We start from the raw sequence: 15,142 nt of genomic DNA, 5'->3' as shown, positions 1-15,142 counted from the left end.
GTCCAGTATTACAATCGTAAAAACGTTTAACTGCATTATTTCAAACTTTTCATTTGCAGTATGTTATAGTGGAAATCAGATGCACAACAACAACATCAACTTGCATTTATATAGCGCCTTTAACGTAGTAAAACATCCCAAGGTACTTCACAGGAGCAATTATCAAAATTTGAGACCGAGCCACATAAGGAGATATTAGGACAGGTGACCAAAAGCTTGGTCCAAGAGGTAGGTTTTAAGGAGTGTCTTAAAGGAGGAGAGAGAAGTGGAGAGGCGGAGAGGTTTAGGAAGGGAATTCCAGAGCTAAGGGCCCAGGCAGGTGGAAGTAGGTGGTCTGGGTGATGGAGAGGATATGGGGTCAGAAGCTCATAGGCTCAAATAGAATGCTGAGGTTGTGAACAGTCTGGTTCAACATGAGACAGTGGTCAGGGAGAGGAAATCGATTGCTCGGAAACAGAGTTTGTGGCAGGGACAGAAGACAATATTTAGTTGGAGGAAATTTCTGCTCATCCAGTACTGGATGTCAGACAAGCAGCGTTACTAATCAGAGGCACTGGATGGGTCGAGGGAGGTGGTGGTGAGGTAGAGCTGTGTGTCGTCAGCGTTCATGTGGAACCTGACGAGTTTTCGGATGATGTCGCCGAGGGGCATCCTGTAGATGAGAAATAGGAGGAGACCAAGGATAGATCAAATTTATAAGTTATTTATTCTAAGTGCCGACGCATTACCAATATATTTTTAAAAGATTTTAATGAATTAGTGTAACATGTAAAGTAGCAATACATTTTTCGAGATTAATTCAATAGTTAGGGGAACAGACAAGTGTTTCTGCGGCTGCAGATGTGATTCCAGGATGGGATGTTGCCTCCCTGGTGCCAGGGTCAAGGATGTCACTAAGCGGCTGCAGAACATTCTGAAGGGGGAAGGTGAACAGTCAGAGGTCGTGGTCCATATCGGTACCAACGACATAGGTGGAATGAGAGATGCAGTCCTGCAGGAATAGTTTGGGGAGTTAGGAAAGAGATTAATAAGCAGGACCTCAAAGGTAGTAATCTCTGGATTACTCCTAGTGCCACGTGCTCGTGAGTATAGAAATACTCACTGAAGGAGTGAGTATAGTGTCTGGAATTTGCTGCCCCAGGAAGCTGTGGAAGCGACATCATTAAATAAATTTAAAACAGAAATCGACAGTTTCCTAGAAGTAAAGGGAATTAGGGGTTACGGGGAGCGGGCAGGAAATTGGACATGAATTTAGATTTGAGATTAGGATCAGATCAGCCATGATCTTATTGAATGGCGGAGCAGGCTCGAGGGGCCGATTGGCCTACTCCTGCTCCTATTTCTTATGTTCTTATGTTAGGAGGATAGGGCAGATGAATGCTTAGCTGGAGATATTGTGCAAGAGGAAGGGCTTTGGATTCCTGGGGCAGTGGGATCAGTTCTGGGGGAGGTGGAACCTGTACAGGCCAGACAGATTGCACCTCAACAGAGCTGGGACCAATGTCCTTGTGGGGGAGGGTTTAATCTAATTTGGCAGGGGTTGGGCACCAGGCTGTAGCATTGGAAAGGAGAAACAAGGTATATAAAGGATTGGGAGAGACAGATAGCACTAGAGTAAGAAATAATACAGTATTAGGTGGGATCAGACAGAGAGAATACAAGTCTAAGACTGGTTTACAGTGCATGTGTGTAATCGCACAAAACGTGGTGAACAAAGTTGGTGAGCTGCAGGCACAAATGGGAATATAATGTTGTGCCGATAACGGAGAACTGGCTCAAAAAAGGGCAGGATTGGGTACTAAATATTCCTGGATCCAAGGTGTTCAGGAAAGATAGAGAAGGAAAGAAAGGAGGGGTGTGGCAGTATTGATTAAGGAGAGTTAAGAAACAATAGAGGTGCCATTAAACTACTGGGGGTATTCTATAGGCCACCAACTCGTGGGAAGGATTTCGAGGAGCAAATTTGCAGGGAAATTACGGAGAGCTGCAAGAGCCATAGAGTAGTGATAATGAGGGATTTCAACTATCCTAATATAGACTGGGATAGTAATAGTGTAAAGGGCAAAGATGAGGAGGAATTTTTGAAGTGTGTTCAGGAGAACTTTCTTGACCAGTACGTTTCTGGCCCATTGAGGAAGGAGGCATTGCTGGAACTGTTTCTGGGGAATGAGGTGAGCCAAGTGGAGCAAGTGTCAGTGGGGAAACATTTAGGGAACAACGATCATAGTATCATAAGGTTTAGATTAGTTATGGAAAAGGACAAGGACTACAATGAAGTAATAATACTCAATTGGAGAAGGGCCAATTCCAATGGGATGAGAATGGATCTGGCCCGGGTAAATTGGAAACAAAGATTGGCAGGCAAAACTGTAATTGAACAGTGGGTGGCTTTTAAAGAGGAGATGTTTCGGGTACAGACAAGGTACATTCCCACGAGCGGGAAAGATAGGTCAACTAAAGCCAGGGCTCCCTGGATGACAAAAGAGATAGAAAGATGAAGCAGAAAAAAGGGGCATGTGACAAATGTCAGGTTGATAACACAAGTGAGAACCAGGCACAATATAGAAAGTTCAGAGGGGAGGCAAGAAAGGAAATAAGAGGGGCAAAGAGAGAGTAGGAGAATAGACTGGTGACCAACATAAAAGGGAATCCATAAGTCTTCTATAGGCATATAAACAGTAAACGGGTAGTAAGAGGAGGGGTCAGACCAATTAGGGACCAAAAAGATCTGCGCATGGAGGCAGAGGGCATGGCTGAGGTACTAAATGAGTACTTTGCATCTGTCTTTACCAAGGAAGAAGATGCTGCCAAAGTCACTAAGTGAAGAGGTAGTTGAGATACTGGATGGGCTAAAAATTGATAAAGAAGAGGTACGAGAAAGGCTATAGCTGTACTTAAATTAGATAAGTCACCTGGTCCGGATGAGGTTGCTGAGGGAAGTAAGGGTGGAAATTGTGGAGGTACTGGCCATAATCTTCCAAACACCCGTAGATATGGGGGCGGTGCCAGAGGACTGGATAATTGCAGGTGTTACACTCTTGTTCAAAAAAGGGTGTAAGGATAAACCCAGCAACTACAGGCCAGTCAGTTTAACCTCGGTAGCGAGGAGACGTTTAGAAACGATAACCCGGGACAAAATTAACATTCACTTGGATAAGTGTGGATTAATAAAGAAAGTCAGCGCGGATTTGTTAAAGGCAAATCGTGTTTAACTAACTTGATTGAGTTTTTTGAAGAGGTAACATAGAGGGTCGATGAGGGCAATGCAGTTGATGTGGTGTATATGGACTTCGAAAAGGCGTTGGATAAAGTACTGCATGGTAGGCTTGTCATCAAAGTTGAAACCCATGGAATAAAGAAGGCAGTGGCAGCATGGATACAGAATTAGCTAAGTAATAGGAAACAGAGAGCAGTGGTGAAGGGTTGTTTTTCAGACTGGAGGGAGGTGTACAGTGGTGTTCCCCAGGGATCGGTACTCGGACTATTGCTTTTGTTGATATATATTAATGACTTGGACTTGGGTGCACAGGGCACAATTTCAAAATTTGCAGATAACACAAAACTTGGGAGGGTAGTGAACAGTGAGGAGAATAGTGGTAGACTTCAAGAGGACACAGACAGGCTGGTGGAATGGGCGGTCACGTGGCAGATGAAATTCAACGTGGAAAAGTATGAAGTGATACATTTCGGTAGGAAGAATGATGAGAGGCAATATAAATTAAAGGGTACAATTCTAAAAGGGGTGCAGGAACAGAGAGATCTGGGGGTATATGTGCACAAATCGTTGAAGGTGGCAGGGCACGTTGAGAAAGCGGTTAAGAAAGTATACGGGATCCTGGGCTTTATAAATAGTGGCATAGAGTACAAGGAGGTTCTGATGAAACTTTATAAAACACTGGTTCAGCCACAACTGGAGTATTGTGTCCAGTTCTGGGCACCGTACTTCAGGAAAGATGTGAAGGCCTTAGAGAGAGTTCAGAAGAGATTTACTAGAATGATTCCAAGGATGAGGGACTTCAGTTACATGGATAGACTGGAGAAGCTGGGGTTGTTCTTCTTGGAACAGAGAAGGTTGAGAGGAGATTTGATAGAGGTGTTCAAAATCATGAAGGGTCTAGACAGAGTAGATAGAGAGAAATTGTTCCCATTGGTGGGTCAAGAACCAGAGGACACAGATTTAAGGTGATTGGCAAAAGAACCAAAGATGACATTAGAAAATACTTCTTTTACACAGCGAGTGGTTCTGATCTGGAATGCACTGCCCAAGGGAGCGATGGAGGCAAATTCATTCTTCGTGGCTTTCAAAAGGCAATTGGATAAGTACTTGAAGGGAAAAATTTTTGCAGGGCTTGGGGATGGGGCAGCGGAGTGGGACTTGCTGGATTGCTCTTGCAGAGAGCCGACACGGACTCCATGGACCGAATGGCCTCCTTCCGTGCTGTAACCATTCCATGATTCTAATTGTTATCTCACACTTCTCAGTATTTGAAAATTCTTAACCAGTTTTTTTTGCTTTGTTTCTTTGACTTGTGTTCTACATCAGTGCTATAGTGAATTCATTGCCTTACATTGTAAATGTGGAAATAATGGAAAATACTTCCAAAAGTTGGAGCTGCCCATTTGTGTTATGAGCTGCTGTGAACAGTTGTGGCAATTCACTTTCCCAGATTTCTTCCTATTTATGTGTTGCTCTGGTTTGTTCTTTCATTTGTGTTCCTTCCTGATTCACGATATCGTCATCACAGCCTATGTTTTTTGACTGCAGCAATCTCGCCTGCAAGCACAAGTTACAACGAAACCATCAGCACCTTAAGATATGCAGCCCATGCAAAGAATATTGTCAATAAACCACGTGTGAATGAGGTGAGAAATTAGCAGTCATTTGCCAGGCCACTGCATTCAATCTGTGTCTGTTTGTTTACTTTTAAAGTAACAACTCTCCCATATGGATCAACGGTTAATTTGTTGTTTAGTGCAGAATTAAGCCACACATAGCGGGAAGGCTTCATGTCTATGTTAGGTTAGTCAGGGGCATTGCGCTGGCTCTTGACAATCCTTCAGCTATGGAGGGGAACGGACAGCCCCGAGTGCCACTCCCTGATCACTATTCAGTGACCCCTGCTGGAAAGTGGGTGAGAATAGGAGCAGGCTTACCTGTGATGCTGCCCTTGGTCTGATAGTTTGCTGACACGTGAAGAATGACTGTTGGGTGAGATACTAGAAATGTGGCCAGCACCAACAACAACTTGCATTTATATCGTGCCTTTAACGTAGTAAAACCTCCCAATCACAGGAGTGTAATGAGACAAAATTTAACACCCAGCCATATAAGGAGATTTTAGGATAGGTGAAAAGAGGCAGGTTTTAAGGAGCATTAGAAAAGAGGATAGAGAGGCGGAGAGATTTAGGGAGGGAATTCCAGAGCTTAGGGCTTGGACAGCTGAAGGCATGGCTGCCAGTGGTTAGGATGAAGGAAATTGGGGATACACGAGAGGCCAGAATTTGAGAAATGCAGAATTCTCGGAGGATTGTAGGAGCACCAATGAAATGGTACCCCAGCGTGAGACTGTATAAGAGAACAATTGGAGTCACAGTTATGAGTCAAGTTACTGTATCTCCAAATTGGAATTTTTTTTGTATACAGTATGTATAAAATGTATTTTGTAATTGTACCGGACATCATTTCAATGTCTTATAAGGGTCCCCTTAACACTTTTCAGGATGCTAATGTGAAGTTGATTCGAGAACTCCGGGAGGAGATTGACAGATTAAAAGCCATGCTGATGAGTTTTGAATTGGTAAGTGGTGGATTCTCTCCTACAATAATAGAGTAAAAAGTAAAAATTAAATGTTGACATCTGCTGTACTTAATACCATTCCTGACTACCATTTTAAAAATCACTTCTGATCAAAATAATTCATTTTTAAACATTTATTTCAGGTACTATCTTGTCTGTAATTTGGTTAAAATCTTCCAAAAATATATGAATTAATTATCAATGTTTTCTCCCCATGGGGATTTATATACGGACATGAGTTCTGAAAAGTATGGGTTAAAAATAACTCTCCTCACAATTCTGTAATTATGAAATCTGATGCCGGGTCATCTGGTGCTCTGCATTAGCCTTGTTTATGATCACAGTAACAACAACTTGCATTTATGTCGTGCCTTTAACATAGTAAAACGTCCCAAGGCGCTTCACAAGAGCGTAAACTTGGTTGGTTCTCTCAGATAGGTTTTTCGAATAGGTTGCGTCATGGCAGCTGACCACCTCATCATAAAAGTAGGGAAAGTTGTGCATAATACAGCTCCCCCTTTCCTCCTCTGTATACTTCAGTGGGTTTATTGACCTAATGGAGACACTATTCGTATTAATAGTCAAGTCCAGGGTGGGTTCAGCTTTCCTCCCTCACGCCAAGCTATATAAAGACAATAACCATGACAAGAAAGAAGGAAGGACTTGCATTTATAAAGCCCCTTTCACAAAGCGCTTTGTGGCCATTGAATTACTTTTGAAATGTAGTCACTGTTGTTTCGTAGGTAAACGCGGCAGCCAATTTGCGCACAGCAAGGTCCCACAAACAGCAGTTAGATAAGTGACCAATTAATCTGTTTTGGTGGTGTTGGTTGAGGGATACATGTTGGCCAGGAGAACTCCCATGTCCTTCTTTGAATAGTGCCATGCAATTATTCACATCCACCTGAACTGGAAGACGGCACCTCCAACAATGCAGCACTCCCTGAAGTGAAGTGATAACCTAGATTAGGTTCTCAAGTCCTGGAGTAGGGCTTCACCGTCACTGAGACCTTTTGACTAGGGGGCGAGAGTTCACACTAAGTCAAGCTGACACTGAAGAGAGCAAGTTGGTTTGGGGGTGGGTGTGGGGCAGAGAAGAATTGGGGAAATTTAAATGCCGAAAATGTATTGTTTTTCAATGGTATAAGAGGGGATAATCCAGGTTCACCTAACTTTCTTTTTGTTCGGGAGAAGTAACTTGTTTTATACTGGTCGAAAAGGCAGATAATGGGCTTGTTCCTAAGCTTCTGATATAGAGCAGTTCTGCTCAATAAGCCGACCAGCGGATGTGCAGGAATGCCTTGGATGACTCTCCTCGACTTTGTTAGGACCCTCTGACACTATGAGAGCACGGTTGTGATCATTTAGGGAAACTTTGGGTCTGAACCCACGACCTACCACCCAGCGGGCAGTGTGTTGATGGCACTCATTATTCTCACCTCAATGTTCCAACACCACTGTGGCATCCATGATCCTATTTGAACATATGTTCCAGATGCACAGCTGTCATTTTTGCACCAAAGCAAAAACAATCAATAATGTTGAACTTCAGCAATGTGTTTTACAGCGAAACGCCAGTCCTTCTTTAAGCGATGAGAAAGATGGAAGCCTGACAGAAATGCTACTTCAAAATGAACTCAAGGTTGGTGATACTCTTTGTATGAACAAAATGATACTTACATATTTTAGATGGATTTTATAAAAGAGAAAGAAAGACTTGCATTTATAAAGTGCCTTTCATGACCTCAGGCCGTCCCAAAACGCTTTACAACCAATGAAGTATTTTTGAAGTGTAGTCACTGTTGTAATGTAGAAAACGTGGCAGCCAATTTGCGCACAGCAAGGTCCCACACACAGCAATGTGATCTGTTTTAGTGGTGTTGGTTGTGGGATAAGTACTGTCCAGGACACCGGGGTGAACTCCCCTGCTCTTCGAATAGTGTCATGTCATCTTTTACACCGACCTGAGAGGGCAGACTCTGTTTAACATCTCATCTGAAAGACGGCACCTCCGACAGTGCAGCATTGAAGTGTCAGCTGGATTATGTGCTCAAGTGTCTGGAGTGGATCTTCTGACTCCAAGGCGAGAGTCCTACCACTGAGCCACGGCTGACACTTAAGGCATTGAGGGGGCAACCAGATTGCCTGAATGTTTTCCTATTCATTGCAACTCATTACATTAAATTTCTCATTTATGCTGTTTTGTAGCCTTAGTTGTAAATTGGACAGTAGTGTCATTATCTCTGTTTGTATTAATAATACCGCATGAATATGAAGCTTAAAAGTTGATCCCATGCAGCTTAGATTCATTTGTTACTTTAAATACTGCTCCATGAATTACTGTGATCTCTCAGGTAGACCAGCTTACCAAAGAATGGACAGACAGATGGAAAGACACAAAAGCAATCATGGAGGAATACTATGTGGACATAAACCGAGGGAAAACTGGAGTGATTGTTGCCTCCCAGTTACCTCATTTAATAGCAGTGGATGAGGATATATTAAGTACAGGTGTTGCTCTCTATCATCTAAGGGTAAGATTTCAGGCATGTTTTGGATCGATTCACTGTTTTTAAAAATATATATATTTATTTCTCTCTCTATCTAAGATCTCTTGTGTAAGATCTACTGACTGATGGGTGAACTGCTTCTGTGCTTATGCTACTGTAGATCAGTCAGGAGGAAGTGCAGTTTGACTCTTTCGATTTTGCCATACTTATTTGTTCTGTCCTATCTCTTGGAAGTACCTTGTGATCATCCTAGCTGTGAATAATTGTAGAATTTGCAGTCGCACCATATCATTGCGTAGAGTAATTTTTCAGTGAATTACCACTGTATGCCATTGAGACCTTGATAGCTGAAGAGCCAAGGTTCACAGTGAGGAACACCAGCAAGATTGGAAAGAATGAAAGACAAGAGTGGTAAATCGGGAACTAATTAGGTGACGGCAAACTTGGCTTTTAAAAAGCGGAATATTGCACAAGGAAGGAAAGATTGAAGGAATTAATAAGTGTTTCAATTCAGGCTTTTTCCCAGAATTTTTGTTTTGTGCTTCACAAACAGACTGAGTCTCCTATAAACCAAAACCTGTGCCAATGTATGAGTTATAGGTTTAATAAATAACCCTTAATTGTGGTTTCTATTTCAACTCTAGCTGTTTTGAAAACTGTGTGAATTAAGATGGAAATTATCCTGGAGATCATGTGGAATGTCCAATATGTTCTCCTATCTCTTCAGAAAAGTGCAAAAACACCATGCCATCAGACCAATGCAGATAGACTTATTTACAAGTTAAGTAATACACGGAATAATTAGTAGCAAGAAACCAAGAGTACAAACAAGCAGACTTAACGAAATATGTAAACTGCTTCAACACAATAGAAAGAGAAAAACAGTTCAAAATCCTTATAGCAGTTTATGAATAATAGTTTCTGATAGAAATAATGTGGGAGATGACCCTCAAAGTATCTCAACCCTCTCCTATAGAGGTTCAGCCATCCCAGCAATTGGGAAGCATGAGGCTGTCCCTACATTATTTGGATGTCCTTTCTTTGAAGTAAAAGTAGGCCCCTTTGATTATCAAAACTTCTCCGTAGTCAGGCCATTACACTGTTAACCAGGATTTACACTTAAGTGGATGGTAACTTGTTTCCTTCAGTAATCTGTTTTTGACACCTGACAATGAAAACCACAATCCCATCAGTGGTGACTGAAATGGAATTTACATTCAGAGATTAGAATCGTCTATTTCACTGTCCATCAATCCCCTTACATTATCATTTCAAATAAGCTGGAGATTGGGGAACCCCTGCAGAAATTCCACCCCTCTCTCTGTAGTCTTCCAGTTTGAAGACAGTTTCTATTTCAACTCTAGCTGTTTTGAAAACTGTGTGAATTAAGACAGTTTAGGGAAATGATGAGTTCAAGTCGGAGATTGTGCAGTGAGTTTTGATTTCAATACACTCTTATTTGGTATGTTTGAAGTTTAGATGGAATGAAAGATGAAGATTCAGAAGAGCAATGACCATCATAATGTTAAAATATAGAAAGGGAGCAAGGCTGCGATGGAGAGAGGTCAGAGGTTATAGCTGAAAAAATCATTACATTTAAAGTGAAGACAGTGTTACCCACCACATTTTTCCTCTTTGAATTACCTTTCTTCTTTTTCTCTTGTTCTTTGACTTGTTTATCTTTCTATTGGACCTCCTAAGCTGTAAGTAAGGAAACTATTGCTGATCAGTTTTCCTTGTATGTGTTGTGCCTGCTAAACTTAAATAGTTTGCTGTGATAAGTCTTCACCGTTTGTTCACCGTGACTTTAGAAGTTATTTTTGTCTGTATAAGTAATAACCTGTTGCTATATCAATATTTGAACAGGTCAGTGTGTTTTACAGATCCACATGCTGTTAGTATACCAATCTCCATTTGGCTGGATCCTGAAGGACCCTTGCCCTAGTCTCCAGGCTCCCTGTGTTATAAGCAGTCTCCCAACTGTCCTGCTCTGTTGGCCTGTCGGCAGCAGTGTAGTTGTGAGGTGTGCAACATCGGGAAACAGCACAGGTGATCTGTAGAGTACATCAACCTGATTTCACATAATCAGGTTGGCTTTTATTTCATTTTACTACTTTGGTATTGATGACACTTCATAGAATCATACATACAGCATAGAAGGAGACCATTCGGCCCATTGTGCCTGTGCAGGCTCTTTGAAAGAACTATCCAATTAGTCCCATTCCCCTGTTCTTTCCACATAGCCCTGCAAATTTTTCCTTTTCAAGTATATATTAATTCCCCATTGAAAGTTACTATTGAATCTGCTTCCTCCACCCTTCCAGGCAGTGCATTACAGATCAGAACTTTCACCATCCAGAATGTGACCAACTAGTAAAAACACAAATGACATCCAGTTATGGTTCATTGCTATTTAACAAACTGCCTCACCATTCTTTCTGGAATGCGTTTCGAAAGATACCCTTGCAGCAAACGGAGCCTTAACCCATGGTTGGTGGGTTATGTTGTTTTTCCTACCTGTTGCATTGTGGCTTAGTGGTGAAGGAACCCTTAATGTGCTAACTGCTGTGGAGAATCCTTAGAGTTCAATTTTTAAACCTTGTTGACTTTTAGAATGCTACTTATGAATCTCTAGTTTGTGATCTAAAGGCAGTTTTAAATTCTAATCATAGTATATGTATTGGGACTTTGAAATATTGTTTTTAACGTAAATAACATCAGACTTAAAGGGCTGGTCCAAGTGTTAAACATTAAGATTTATGCTCCAATTGTGTGTATTTTCTTTAACATGTTAAAGGCACATATGCCAGTGCAATATATCTTGCTGATCTTAAAAAAAGAGCTTTGGTTCGTCTCGACCTGATGTAATTCTGTGAGTTATTTTGTGTTCGATAGGGATAAGCAGTTGATTTAAATGTCTTCATGGTTTTAGGAAGGAACGACAAAGATTGGGGGAATTGATGCTGAAACAGAACAAGACATTGGTAAGTGCACAAAAAATGGATTAGGATGAGAAAGTTACTGCAATTTTTAAAAAAAAATTCCTTGCACATTGTGTACCTGCATCCACTACAATATGGATCCAACTTCAAGGGTGAGTTCTCTGGCCTTTTACCTGTGTTCATGTTTGGGTTCAGAGCATAGCTAAGATGGTGGACAGCTATAAAGTGAAAGCAAACTGAACGGTAACACTCGTGCCTTTATCGTCTGTTTGCAGGTTTATATTATCCATCATTCAGTTGGCTAGAAGTTACTTCCTTTTAACAAGTTCCCAGCTTTAGAGTCCCATTCACCCATCACCCTGTGCTCACTGACCGACATTTTAAAATTCTCATCCTTGTCTTCAAATCCTTCCAGGGCCTTTCCCCTCCCTATCTCTGTAACTTCCTCCAGCCCTACACCCCTCCCTATCTCTGTAACCTCCTCCAGCCCTACACCCCTCCCTATCTCTGTAACCTCCTCCAGCCCAACACCCCTCCCTATCTCTGTAACCTCCTCCAGCCCTCCCCCCTCCCTATCTCTGTAACCTCCTCCAGCCCGACACCCCTCCCTATCTCTGTAACCTCCTCCAGCCCGACACCCCTCCCTATCTCTGTAACCTCCTCCAGCCCTCCCCCCTCCCTATCTCTGTAACCTCCTCCAGCCCGACACCCCTCCCTATCTCTGTAACCTCCTCCAGCCCGACACCCCTCCCTATCTCTGTAACCTCCTCCAGCCCTCCCCCCTCCCGATCTCTGTAACCTCCTCCAGCCCGACACCCCTCCCTATCTCTGTAACCTCCTCCAGCCCGACACCCCTCCCTATCTCTGTAACTCCTCCAGCCCGACACCCCTCCCTATCTCTGTAACCTCCTCCAGCCCGACACCCCTCCCTATCTCTGTAACCTCCTCCAGCCCGACACCCCTCCCTATCTCTGTAACCTCCTCCAGCCCGACACCCCTCCCTATCTCTGTAACCTCCTCCAGCCCGACACCCCTCCCTATCTCTGTAACCTCCTCCAGCCCGACACCCCTCCCTATCTCTCTGTTCCTCCAATTCTAGCCTCTTGCGATTTTAATCACTCCACCACTGCTGGCCGTGCCTTCAGCTGCCGAGGCCCTAAGCTCTGGAGTTCCCTCCCTAAATCTCTCTGCCTCTTTACCTCTCTCTCCTCCTTTAAGACACTCCTTAAAATCTACCTCCTTACTGTCCTGATATTTCCCTATGTGGCTTGGTGTCAAATTTTGTTTGATAACAGTCCTGTGAAGCAGCTTGGAACATTTTACTACGTTAAAGGCACTACATAAATACTTTGCTGTTGTAGAGGTCATGTGGTCTCCACTCACCACGGAAACCCATCCTCCAGTCATCTTCTCTGACAACAGCTGCTGTTAGGGGTTTCCTCCAACGAGAACATTGTTTCTTATTACCATGTGTTTCTAACAACTGGTTTTATAGCAATATTTTTAACCATAAATCCTTTCATATTTTCACTTTTCTCCTTCTATGCTTCATGTTTGGGTCTCTTGCCCCCTCCTTCTCCCCCCCCCTCCTTCTCCCTCCCCCTCTCCTTCTCCCCTCCCCCTCTCCTTCTCCCCCCCCCCCCCCCTCCTTTTCTCCCCCCCCCCCCCTTCTCCCCCCCCCCCCCTCCGTCTCCCCCCCCCCCCCTCCGTCTCCCCCCCCCACCCCCGACACCAAAACCCCCAGTTTGATCTCAGCTGCTGGGCGTGTCTTCCCCTGTAGCACACATTGTGACACTATCACTTTATGCACATTCCACCTTCTTTGTGATCTCAAGTTTTTCTGTTTCATGCAACTTGATTTTTTTGTGGGTAAAAAGCTTTTCAGTCTCACTTTGCAAGGGCATCTTGCAAAAAAAAAAGAGAGTTTAAGTCTTTTATATAAAAACGCGTCCACAAAATTAATTTGTTTATAGTGGCTCACCTTAGCCTCTATCAACTGCCACATAGCCTCTGTAATATTTGCTCTTTTGCAAATCTTTAAGTCATCAAGTTTCTTCCACACTCACCACAAAGGTTGAACCTTTAATTTTGTCCTCAGCCAATTAAGTCACAACTATTCAAGCCAATGGCTTCCTATGAATGGAAGTCCCAATGGAGAATGATAGGTCTGGCCCAAAAGTTAAAATTCTAAATCGGGGAAAGGCCAATTTTGATGGTATTAGACAGGAACTTTCAGAAGTTGATTGGGAGAGTCTGTTGGCAGGCAAAGGGACGTCTGGTAAGTGGGAGGCTTTCAAAAGTGTGTTAACCAGGGTTCAGGGTAAGCACATTCCTTATAAAGTGAAGGGCAAGGCTGGTAGAAGTAGGGAACCTTGGATGACTCGGGAGATTGAGGCCCTAGTCAAAAAGAAGGAGGAGGCATATGACATGCATAGGCAGCTGGGATCAAGTGGATCCCTTGAAGAGTATAGAGATTGCCGGAGTAGAGTTAAGAGAGAAATCAGGAGGGCAAAAAGGGGACATGAGATTGCTTTGGCAGATAAGGCGAAGGAGAATCCAAAGAGCTTCTACAAATACATAAAGGGCAAAAGAGTAACTAGGGAGAGAGTAGGGCCTCTGAAGGATCAACAAGGTCATCTGTGTGAGGAACCACAAGAGATGGGTGAGATCCTGAATGAATATTTCACATCGGTATTTACGGTTGAGAAAGGCATGGATGTTAGGGAACTTGGGGAAATAAATAGTGATGTCTTGAGGAGTGTACATATTACAGAGAGGGAGGTGCTGGAAGTCTTAACGCGCATCAAGGTAGATAAATCTCCGGGACCTGATGAAATGTATCCCAGGACATTATGGGAGATTAGGGAGGAAATTGCGGGTCCCCAAGCAGAGATATTTGAATCATCGACAGCTACAAGTGAGGTGCCTGAAGATTGGAGGGTAGCAAATGTTGTGCCTTTGTTTAAGAAGGGCGGCAGGGAAAAGCCTGGGAACTACAGACCAGTGAGCCTGACATCTGTAGTGGGTAAGTTGTTAGAGGGTATTCTGAGAGACAGGATCTACAGGCATTTGGAGAGGCAGGGACTAATTAGGAACAGTCAGCATGGTTTTGTGAGAGGAAAATCATGTCTCACGAATTTGATTGAGTTTTTTGAAGGGGTAACCAAGAAGATAGATGAGGGCTGTGCAGTAGACGTGGTCTACATGGACTTCAGCAAAGCCTTTGACAAGGTACCGCATGGTAGGTTGTTACATAAGGTTAAATGAAGGGCCTGTTTCCATGTTGTTGAAGGGCCTGTTTCCCTGTTGTAACTTCTATGATTCTATTGGGCCAAGTGCAGGCAATTGGGACTAGCTTAGTGGTATAAACTGGGCGACATGGACATGTTGGGCCGAAGGGCCTGTTTCCATGTTGTAACTTCTATGATTCTATGATTCTATAAATCTCACGGGATCCAAGGTGAGGTAGCCAATTGGATACAAAATTGGCTTGACGACAGAAGACAGAGGGTGGTTGTAGAGGGTTGTTTTTCAAACTGGAGGCCTGTGTCCAGCGGTGTGCCTCAGGGATCGGTGCTGGGTCTGCTGTTATTTGTTGTTTATATTAATGATTTGGATGAGAATTTAGGAGGCTTGGTTAGTAAGTTTGCAGATGACACCAAGATTGGTGGCATTGTGGACAGTGAAGAAGGTTATCTAGGATTGCAACGGGATCTTGATAAATTGGGCCAGTGGGCCGATGAATGGCAGATGGAGTTTAATTTAGATAAATGTGAGGTGATGCATTTTGGTAGATCGAATCGGGCCAGGACCTACTCCGTTAATGGTAGGGCGTTGGGGAGAGTTATAGAACAAAGAGATCTAGGAGTACAGGTTCATAGCTCCTTGAAAG

At 43.2% G+C, this 15,142-nt stretch overlaps 1 protein-coding gene across 1 annotated transcript in view; it reads left to right on the top strand.

Annotated features, from left to right (window-relative positions):
• LOC137326393 (stAR-related lipid transfer protein 9-like) overlaps positions 1 to 15,142 on the top strand; it is a gene marked incomplete at its 3' end in the record, with an annotated part of 232,894 nt that overhangs the window by 182,446 nt on the left and 35,306 nt on the right. The window contains exons 13-17 of the mRNA XM_067991435.1: positions 4,766 to 4,863; positions 5,721 to 5,798; positions 7,366 to 7,440; positions 8,153 to 8,332; positions 11,241 to 11,292. Of these exons, the coding sequence (XP_067847536.1) occupies positions 4,766 to 4,863; positions 5,721 to 5,798; positions 7,366 to 7,440; positions 8,153 to 8,332; positions 11,241 to 11,292 (483 nt within the window). The remainder of the gene's footprint in view (positions 1 to 4,765; positions 4,864 to 5,720; positions 5,799 to 7,365; positions 7,441 to 8,152; positions 8,333 to 11,240; positions 11,293 to 15,142) is intronic.

Source organism: Heptranchias perlo, chromosome 10, assembly GCF_035084215.1.
Source record: "Heptranchias perlo isolate sHepPer1 chromosome 10, sHepPer1.hap1, whole genome shotgun sequence".
Classification (NCBI taxonomy): Eukaryota; Metazoa; Chordata; class Chondrichthyes; order Hexanchiformes; family Hexanchidae; genus Heptranchias; species Heptranchias perlo.
Note: the sequence above shows the minus strand (reverse complement) of the source record. Positions and strands in the feature narration are given on the sequence as shown.